The sequence below is a fragment of the Astyanax mexicanus genome, chromosome 16, assembly GCF_023375975.1.
Source record: "Astyanax mexicanus isolate ESR-SI-001 chromosome 16, AstMex3_surface, whole genome shotgun sequence".
NCBI classification, from domain to species: domain Eukaryota; kingdom Metazoa; phylum Chordata; class Actinopteri; order Characiformes; family Acestrorhamphidae; genus Astyanax; species Astyanax mexicanus.
Window position 1 is genome coordinate 16,766,219 of NC_064423.1, and position 11,151 is coordinate 16,777,369.

Consider the following 11,151-nt stretch of genomic DNA (forward strand, 5'->3'; position numbering starts at 1 on the left):
AGATTCGATTTGACAAGTAAACCTGATTTGACTGCAACAATGTCTGACTTTTGATTATATCTTATGCATTTAATTATGGTTAATTACTGCAATATAGTTTAGAGTTTTTAGTTTTAGACTTTCATAGTGACAAAACATATAATTAAATATAAGATAAACATTAAGACCCTCCTGCTTTATTGTTAAACATTTAGGCTTAAACATTATAAAGATATAAACAGCATTTAACTCTTCAGATGGCTGATGGTTCCATTCATCACTATAGTTTAGTGATTTGTTGTTTTATACTAAACAATTTTATTATGAGGAATTAAGATGATCAACAATCAAAGAAAGAAGATCGTTTTGGAAAGTGAAAGGTCATTCAAAATTCAGAAAGTCAAAAATTCTCCATATTGAAATCACTGAGATGTAAAAAGCATTATTCTGAGTTGGGGGTTTGAATGAGATTGTAGTTGACTGTTGAGAAATTAAGCGACTCAAGATTTCTTCACAGTGGTGGATGTTAAAAACACCTCAGTCACCATGTAAATCTTGAAAAATTCTTATCTATGGGACTGTATTGTTTAATGCTTTAAACATTATACTTTACAAAAAATGTATCCTACAGTTTTCATTGTAATTACAATCTTTGATGGACCTGAGACATCATTTTAAACTGGTTCCATTCATCACAAAGGATTCATTCTCTAGAATGGAGAACCATTTAACACCAAACCAATGACTTGTTTTCATTTTAAACATTTAATTATGTTTAATTACTGCAGTTTAGAATATAAATAATGATTTTCTCTTATTAATGTGAAATATTATTGCAACATATGAGAGGAGAGTTTTTCTGATTAAAGAAACGAGATCTTTTACACACTGATGATGATTTGTAACACTCTTTATTAAAATATAATTTTTATACAGTGCATTTTGTATTAATACGATGAATGATCATGATCCAGAGGGTAATTAAATCACTCCACCCAGCAGTTGGTCTCATTCATTCTCACTTTGTTTATAAAAATAGAGAGGATATGTATAACTCAAATAGAAAGAGAGAGAGAGAGAGAGACAGACATAGACAAGGCATCATACAAGCCCAATGTACAAATATATACATTCAATAAATAATCTTGTTGTATTCATGGCTATTATGCAGGGCGCTATGTCGGGTTCATTGCTTGGTTTTGGAATATTGCTTTTTCCAAAATATTGTTTTTTCAAATATCTTGGCTAATAAAAAAAATAAAAATAAGCCAATCAAAGATTGTGACAACTATGCGGAAGTACTATGACTGTACACAGTCGTGCAATTGTTTCTGAAAGAATGATTGACTATCAATCTCACTGCGTTTGGGATCCCATGTCATATTCCTAAAATAAAAAAGTGTATAGTATGGAAACTTTCATTTGTCACAGTTTAACTATTAAAGCCACAATCAAGGATTTCAGAACAAGAACTTCCAGAACATTAAGACCACCAAGTATTTTCCTATTTTATTTCACAGTATTTGAGAAGACTGACTGCAGTACGGCACAGCACCTGCATCTCTGATTGTGGCTTTAAACAAGGAATTGATTAACAAAAAGGAGGTCTGCGCCTATAAAGTGACCTGTGCCAAACACAATAACCAAAAACAGACAACTAAAAAAAAAAGGTGGAAAGGTGGACATTTCAAGATGTAGAACAATTATTTTCCTATACGTATTTACAAGAATCTTTTCCTTATGTAGATTCAGCTTTAGAGAATATTTGGTCCCATAATTTAGTGGCAAATAGAGATCAACACACTATATGACTTTAATACTGTAGCAGAAATCTGAGAATCTGAGATGTGGATATGGGTATATACAGTACTGTGCAAATCTTTAGGAGCCCAAGCATTATTTTTAAACATTAGTTGAAAATTAAGCCATTTCTCTCAGCCATAACATGCAGGGAAACATAAATACAGTAAAATGATTTTTCCTGGACATCCTAGTGCATATGTTCAATTCCACCTTAGGCTCACCTGATTAAACATCATTAACCAGGTGGGTTTGATGATGATTACTAAAATAAATATAACCAAACTCCCATGAACAAAGAGTTGGAGATCCTTAAACATACACTTACAACACTTACCATAAAAATAAGAAGCTATAAAAATCTAAATTTTTTGCCTTCCCAAAACCTTTGCACAGTACTGTATTAATCTATATAGGTTGACCTATCCTGAGTTGTTTTATGACTGCATGTAATGAATATTAGTGTTAGTCAGCGTGTAGTTTTCAGTGGAAAAGATGGTAGAAGGTAGTTTATATGCTAAAGAGTACTTCACAGTGTAACCCAACAGTACAAATAAAACTACGATATAAAAAGAATCTAATCTAGTGGTTCTAGTTTCTGAGCAAACTCCAAAAGGAACCTCTTCTAGCAGAGCTAGAATAAGTCGTGTTCTGCATCTTTCCCAATAATCTACTCAATGCACCAGTAGGTTCTGCCCCTTTAACAACATCTCAACAACCTGTGCCACCTCTCTTTTATACACAGCTTGGACTCGCACCACTAATAACAAACTACTCTATATCTTCACTATCGTCATTCAGCATCGTCAGTCAGTTGCTTCAATGTGTTTGGAGAACACTCAGCATTTGACTTTTTTTTTTCAGCTAGCCAGTTGTTGGGTTGGGTGCCGAGGTCTATAGTACGTTCCTCACGTTCCTGATCGACAAAGCTGTTCTCTTATGTTAAGTTTCTCTTTTAATTTGTCGCTCAAAACAGAGAAAAAAAACCCTGCCTACTAAGTGCAGCGCTATGGGACATCCACTTTGGCTCCCGCACCAGCGGTGCATTGTTTATTAAATGTGCTTCGGTTTGACCAAAGCAGACAGACATCCAGTACACACATTATAACAGTGTAACAGTTTACTTACATATAAGTACATATATATTGCATAACAATAAGACGTCTATCTTTCGTTTGAAAAGAAATATTTTCATAGCCAATGAGAGACGTGATCAGGTTTGAATCCTTACATGACTCAGCCCCTGAAACAGAACGTAAGCATTGGGGGTTGGGGAGGAGGTGCAATAGCAAATAGCAATTAAGATTTTTCCAGACTTTCCAGATTTTCCAGCACTCTAGGCTCCAGTGACCTTCAACAACTCATTTTTTAAAGAGGAAAAAAAACAAGAACAAGAAAAAAAAAACTGAGCGGTATTAGAAGTGGCTTTTTTTTCAATTAAAACTGCTCAGCAGTTAAAAGTTATCAAGACTACTAAGTTCCTTGCAGGATGTGCTTTATGGATGAGGATTCGTGAGATAATTGCTACGATTCAGTGAGGCACTCGGAAATCAGAACATACAGAAACTGTGCAGTCTCTACCGGTCCAGTTCCCAGCCGGCTCCTCTCGGGCCCCAGCAAGAGAGTGAAGGTGTAAGTGCCTCTTTATTCTATGCTCTTCTTGAACGAGCTGCCGAACATCTTCAGCTTGTGTAACCTGTGAGCATCAAAGCACAAACAAGAAGCATGTCAGATTTGTTTTCAGCCTAATAACTAACACTGTGTTAATTCATTTGTAAAAGACTTGCATAGATATATTATTTTAGCAATAGTATTTCAGATTCACCGACTACAGATTAAAATTTTTGAAGATCAATTAATACAGTGGTACTTAAACATTTTGAACTCCTTAGAAAGTTCTTTATTTCTGCATAGATTTGACCTAAAACTTCATCAGATTTTTACTCAAGTCCTAAATGTAGATAAAGAGAACCCAATTAAACAATTGAGACAAAAATGTTATACTTGGTCACATATGTATTGAGAAAAATCCAAAAAGTTTCAATATGACAGTTAGTCACTCTAACTAACTCTGTAATCATTTTAAGCTGCATGTTATTACAGTTTGGGCAAAAAAAAGTAAATTGGCATTACTTTGCATTTTTCTGGCTTGACTGGGCCTCTTTGTCCTTCACGAACACAGCAGCATCCCCACCACGGGCGAGGTAGGAGAACTCCCCTTCTTTAGCAATGAAGATCACTCTGAAAGAGAAATATCCAATTATTAATCAAAAACTAAAGCTAATTTGATGTTAAACTCAAAATAAAGTGAAAGTTCCAGGTTGTTTACCTGGATTGCGTTTCTCCGGATTTGACGCGTAGCCTGCGGATATGGAAGGTGTCTGGATTCCACCAGGGCCAGCTGATGAGCGTGTCCTTCTCCCAAACAATCTTCACCATCACCAGTTCCCCAATGTCCACATCAGTGGTCAGCAGGAAGGATACAGTAGAGTTGCTGCTCAGAGTAGGCCTGGAGAATCAAACAAAACCATTTAAAAATAATTATTATGATTTAATCTGTTCCAATACTGCTTTACTACAGACAAAGGCTTTATAAACTGACTTTTGCATCCATTTCCAAAGTGTAGTTAATTTTTTAACAATATGCAATTTTGCTTTCAGGTATTGGTAACACTTTACAATAAGGGTGCATTAATTAACAGTATTTACAACAGATTGTCTCAACTAATAGTTAATTGACACTAGTTAAAACATTACTTATCATTACAATATGTATAACTAATAATGATTAATTAAGAGGATTTACAACATTCTTAAGCTGTACCATTTAATGTTTAATAATGTCTTAACTAGTGTCAGTTAATAAATGAATGTACACTTATTATGTATTGTTACCCAGTTTTTTTTTACAATATAAACACAAATATATCTATTTTTTATTTTACTTTTTTATCCTTAAAAGCCCTGGTAGTTCACTGCTAACTTTTGTACCATTTAAGTTTTGCTTAACTCAGATTATTCACTGGACCTGAACATTTTAAATGGTAAAAATAAACTGAAAAAAAAAAATGGGGGTGTTCTAAAACTTTTGACTGATTGTGTATGTCATTCATTTATATGTCATCAGTTAGAAATGCCTATACTTACATAACATAGGGAATATTTTCCTTCTCTCCAGCGTATCCGTACAGGGAAATCTTCATGGGCTGGTCGGTGTAGCTCAGCTTGTTCTTGCTGAAGAAATGGACCTTCACTTGGTAGTGGAACACTGCAGGAAAAGCAGGTTTATATTTAGAAGCTTATTTTAGAGGTTTTTGGTGACATGGCCAGTCTGAAAATCTCAGAAGGAAACATCTGCATAGTCAATCAGGCCTAGAATTAAATACAACCCGGAAAGGAACTTGAAAATAAACCTTCTACAGGACATTGTTTCAGAGCTGACAGGTGCATTTCCCAAGTCTTTTTAAGTCTTTCAGTTACATATCTGTGTTTATTTTGCTGTTTGGGTACAGCAAACACCCCTGGGCATACTGACCCTAATCGGGACCTCATGCAGTCTGTCAACACAGAACTTTGAACCATACGTGCCAGATTTATTTGTTATGCGACTCTTTTTTTTTTTTTTTAAAGGTAGTCACATGTAGCAATATCCGTTTTCAAAACAAATTCTTTCCGACTCACCATCCTGGCTCAGAACCTCGTCTATATTTATCCGCTGACTGTATCGTATCTGTGCCACTACAGTATGAGAAACCAAAAGTTACATAACACCTGACTTTTAAATCAAGTAGTATTTGGTGCTAAAACTAACTAAACTAAAACCTGATTTTGTGGAGTGCTGCAGGGCTTTATTTTAGGCCCAATAAAAGTTATGTAAGTTGGTGAAGATTTGGGGGTTTATGGTTCAACACATACCCAAATAATCCACTGTTTGCCACAAATTTAAAAACATTTGTGAGAACCAATACCTTTAACCTTAGTAGACATCCCAAGAAATACTATAAACTGTACCATAAACTAGTACTATAACCTTCATTTCAATGAAACCACTTTTTCTTTCCCCTGTTCCTCACCTTTGTATGGCATCATGTCTCTGGTCTTCATGTACATCTTGCTGCTTCTGCGGCTGCGCACCTTGGTCACGTCGTAGCCTGCCTTGCTGCAGCGGTTCTTGCGGCAGCTGAGGCACACCCCCTTGTTGAAGATCTCTTTGGAGCTACACCGGAAGGCCATGCTTGGCTGCTCTGCGTTGACCAGCGAGTCGATAAAAAGGTGGATGGAGCGCTCGTGGGAACACTTCACAATCTGGTCCATGTCTGACGTAGAAGAAAAGAGACAAAAAATATAAGAAGTTGGATTAAAATCAATGGGTACTTAGAAATGCTATATCTGGCAAATGGGAGCCTATAATCTACTAATGTGCATCAATAACCACTTACAAAGCATTACAAATTACAACAGTCATATTATGGAAAAAAAAAAGTTTGTGGACACACTATTTGTCCCGATCTCATTTCTCTTTTGTACCCCTACTTGTGTACCCCTTTTAAGAATTGGGACGACCCTTCCAAAACCCAAGCTGATTTGGTGATAGCAGCAAAGCGCAGAAGTTTAGCAACCTAACTGCTGCTTAACTAGTTAACTGATACCAGCTTTTATTAACTTTTATTTTTCCATTCCACCTTAAATTCTGCTGAAACTGCCATCTGTTGCACCATTTAGGGTGGAACAGGAAAGTTCCACTAGCTACTGAGACATTGCTAGTGTCGCCATCTTGCCAGTGATTCTCACAACTCTCTGTTTTGAGTGTGGCTCTGAAAAATCTCTCTGGGTCATGTAGGCCTAACACTTCCCCCACCCCTCCAGCCTAGCAAAAATCAGAACAATCTACTCCTAGATCTCCACATGCAAAACAGAGGGATAGTGCTAAGTAGTAGGGCCAAGGGGTGAAATAGGATTTTACCTTATTTGGAAGTTGCTTAATCTATTGCCCATGAGCCTAATGACAGGCATTGGCTAGAGGGGAACAAATACCCCAGCATTGTGCTCTGGAGCAGTGGAACAGAACGGTGTTTTTTTTAAATGATGGCACTCATGGCTAGTGATCATCTATCATCCTGACCTAACCAGCGCTCTTGCCAATGAATGCTATCAAATCCTCACAGCAGTGCTTTAAATGTATCCAGAAGAAAGCCTATACTTGGATTAGGTTTTAACCTGGTGTGGTCAGAAAGCAAGAACTCACTTCTCAAGCCCGTGGTGGCCACCATCATCATGGTGTTCTGCAGATCACACCCAGGCTGGAAGGTTCCTCCATTGGGGTAGATATCCACATGCCCCACAGGTCTCTGGATGCCGATGCTACGGTCAGGAGAGCCGCGGGTGTTGGTGTGCAGCACGTCCACAAACAGGGCGTCGTCAGGTGAAAGCGTGCTCTGGGCGTCTGCGTATTCAAAGGTTGGGCCAGCTGGATCCAAACCTAGATAAAGAGCGAAAAGGATGAAAATTGACACTCCATCTAAAACCATCTGACTAAGCCAATTAGGTCAATTTTTTCTGTATCAACGAAATTGTTCTCTGTCTTTACCAGTGATTCTGTTCACTTTGTCTTTCATGAGAAGTCCAGCAATACCAGCAACGTGGGCACCCAGACTGTAGCCCAAAAGGTGGAGCTTCTCCCATGGGTACTCAATTTCTACCTGCGAGGAAGAAACAAAATCATAAATTTAGGGGTACATTCAGCAAATAACTACTGTTACACAAAAACACCATAATGTTTATTTTATTTTTTTTACATTTGGGCTTACATTGTGAATCTGGTGGTTGTTCTTTACATGGTATCAGAGTTTCAGAATGAATGGACCAATATAAATGCTCAAAAATTACTTAATACTTTATACATAGACTTCTTGTTGCATCCATTGAACGTTAAAGGAGAAATTTGGTGTGAAATGGATTTGTGTTGTAGTGAGACATGATAACAAGTACCAACTTTACACCCCCTTAAGTACAAACTTTAGTCCCCCTCCGATCACCCCTCAGCTTTCTGAAATACAGCACTTTTAGCCGATTCTCCCAACAGGCTTACAATACTAGCGATAAGGGCATAGAAATGCCCAGGTAAAAAAATCGCAATTTTTACACCTCATTAATAAACTTAAAAGTTATATGAGTTTTAAATGTCAGGGCCCTCTGAATTCAAACAATTAAGTGTGGAGCTATTTTAAGCTTGTTAATAGTGTGAAAATTGTGAGAATTTGCATGGGAAACTCTATGCCCCTATCGTTAGAATTGTAAGCCTGTTGGGAGCATCAGTTAAAAGTGCTGTATTCTGCAATGCTGAGGGGTGAACAGAGGTGGGCTACTTGACAAAAGGTCACACTGGGGATTTCCTAAAGATGTCACTTCGGAGATGCTTTGCACAGTAGTACCTATGTTTAAATAGGCATTCATATGAAAATAAGCTCTATAATTTTGCTGTTCTATTGAATACCTTTTGTAAATATGTTGTTTACACATACTGTGTATAATAACGATATATTTACTAATATTTAGCCTACCAATTACTACTTTGTCCATTATCTGAGCTGTAATAAGTCCAATATAACATTGTTAACTGACCTGTAACCAGTTGACGAACTTGGCCACATCCCGGCCCACCAGTTTGGTGTATGCGGCTGAGGTTGGGTAGTGTTGCTGAGCTCGGACCAGCCAGTCTACTACGATCACGTTGGCTGTTGGCTCGCGTTCCAACAGCGCCGTGACCAGCTTAGGCACCCAGCTCTCGTACATTCCAGTGACCTGAACATAGAGCACGCTGATCAGCGTCTGGGAAACTCGTTAACCCCTTATTTACGGTGGCATATACTACACATCATATACACTTTGTAAGTTCAACTAGTGAGTTAAATATATATATATATATATATATATATATATATATATATATATATATATATATATATTTAGGCATGCTTGCATGAAATGTACAACCACTTTAAGAAATTTGTACATATAAGATTAAATATATATATATATATATATAACAAAATATTTCAAACAATATTTTGTGATTTGCACTCACCGTCCATCCATGAATGACCACAAACGTCTTCTCATTGGGATTAAAATCACATTCTTTAATGGTTTGCCGCTGGCCCGGAACTATGTAGCACAGGTCATCTTCGGGTTCATCGCTGGTTCTCAGAGCAAACTTCGATTCGATGTCGGTAAAGTCCACCATCCATTCTGTAGAATTTGCTGTAATGTTGCCTAAACAAATTAAAGCAAGAGGATATGAGGGTTTTAGGCAATGTTTTAAACCATTTATTAATCTGAAATTATAGTAATAACTACTATACTAGCTAAATTACTTTAGTTATAAACATAGATATTTTAGGCATAGTTTTTTTTTGGAAAATTAATTTTGAGATTTGGTGTTGAACTTTAAGGTCAGTGAACTTTTGCTATTCTCACCAGTTTTTGCTTTTTTTGCTTAAATATTTAACTTCTCCTTTACAAAAGTGTTCCATTGATCTAAAAATGATAAGTGTCTTAAAATTGATCACATTTGATGTCTTAATACTCAAAAATATATATTTCTTAATTTAAAATTGCAATTCCACATTCCTATCACTATACAAAAAATGTACAAAAACAGGGTTACTTGAATTAAAATTAATTTGAATTCAAAATTCTGGTAGAGAAAGAATCATGTTGATCCCTCTCTCTCCCCCTCTCTCCTTTTCTAAGAAATTAGACTCTACGGCTTTATTCTTTTTCTCAAGAGTTTGGTGCCCACCAAAGTCCACTCTTAGAGTAATTACACATGAAACTCATTTTAATAATTCAGGGATACTCTCTCTCTCTCTCACCTTCTTTAAGAGATTAGGCTCTAGAGGATTTTTTTTAACTCCGCCCCTCACAATCGAAACTGAATCTTTTCTTTATTTTCTGATTTTAAAATTTTTGCATTTTGCAATTTGGATTATACTGTCAGATTTGTGTTACAAGATACAAAAATGGAAAAATCTGAAAATTGAGCAAAGATTCAATTTTTTTATTATTCTTAAAATTATTTTTGTGAAAGGCTGAAACAAAAACCTAGATAATTGAAAAAAAAGAAAAAACACATTTCTTCCTCACAATACTAAATGGAAAATAAATTATTAAAAGTTTTATACATAACCGCAAAACGTTACACTCGTACAATTTTTTACAAATTGAATTGCACATTAATAGTAGCTACATCTATTTTCATTACATGCACCAGCAAAACGTCAAACTAGACTAAACACTAGTCCAACTCTTTTTTATGATAAAGGGCCACGCTTTTCAGGAGAATAGACTCTCTTCTTAGGCTTTTCTCAGGGTTTGGTCCTCGAGCAAGTCCACTCTTACAGATTAATTATTACACATTAATTGCCCATTTGTTTTCACTGCATGCAGCAGCAAAACATCAGACTAGAATAAAGACCCTTCACACTCTGTTTAATGATAAAGGGCCACTCTACCTCTCTCTCTCTTTTAGAAGGGTGACTCAGCTCAGAGTTGCCCCTAATTTGCTCAGTTTAACAAAGAAAGCCGCAAACTGACTGGAGTGCAGCAGAACAGATGAGAACTTACTGAGAGTGGCTGTTTCAGTGGCTGGCTCAACAGTTGGCTCCACTGTAGTTGCGAAGCTGCAGAAAAAGCTCGCGCAATGCATCCAAATAACGAGCAGTAAAGCGCTGTCTGGCCCCATGCTGTGCTCTGCGTGCTGTAGCGGTGACTCCGCGGGGACTCTGCGGGCTGGTTTGCGGCGGCGGCGCGGTGTTTAGTCCGGGGGTCAGTGAGTGAGTGCGGCTCCAGCAGGAGTCAGCGCTTAAATTTGGTAGCTGTCCTCTAACCGGAGCCGCGTGGCTTTATGCGCGCCCTATTGGTCGGGCTGCGGAAGCTGGGCGGAGCTTATCGGGTAAACTCTCAGCAAGCCCCTCCCCCTCAGATTCATGTGCTGGACTGTGAGAGTGTTGGGGGAACGGGAGCTCCTGAACCTGAAGATTAAAACAACACTGAAAAAAACCCCACTGAAACAGGCGAGGGGAAGAAATGTGGCAATATCTGATATTTGAATGATTGGTTTGTGAATATTGGTCGTTTATTATGTGTTATTAAGCTGTGATAATGTTCTTACATGAGATCCTTATGATGACAAGTCCACTGTCCTCCCCAAAAAGGATGGAACTAATCAATAAGACACAAATTTAATCATTTATTAACGGAAGAGTCCACATTCAGACTCACTAGAGCAAATGAGCACAAGAATCATTAGTTTAGCAGTGCTAGATTAGCTTGAGCGTATGGTTTTAGTTGTAGATAAATAATTTCATATAG

General features: G+C 37.2%; 1 protein-coding gene across 1 annotated transcript; it reads right to left on the bottom strand.

The window, feature by feature from the left end:
* Positions 1-871: 871 nt before the first annotated feature.
* lpl (lipoprotein lipase) lies at positions 872-10,654 on the bottom strand. The gene is made up of 10 exons (XM_007240126.4): positions 10,405-10,654; positions 8,864-9,051; positions 8,401-8,580; positions 7,367-7,478; positions 7,025-7,258; positions 5,853-6,095; positions 4,927-5,047; positions 4,109-4,288; positions 3,913-4,020; positions 872-3,475 (listed from the first exon to the last, which is right to left on the bottom strand). Exons 1-10 carry the CDS (start codon positions 10,520-10,522, stop codon positions 3,424-3,426), a joined length of 1,536 nt encoding a protein of 511 aa, XP_007240188.3. The 5' UTR covers positions 10,523-10,654; the 3' UTR covers positions 872-3,423.
* Positions 10,655-11,151: the final 497 nt, after the last annotated feature.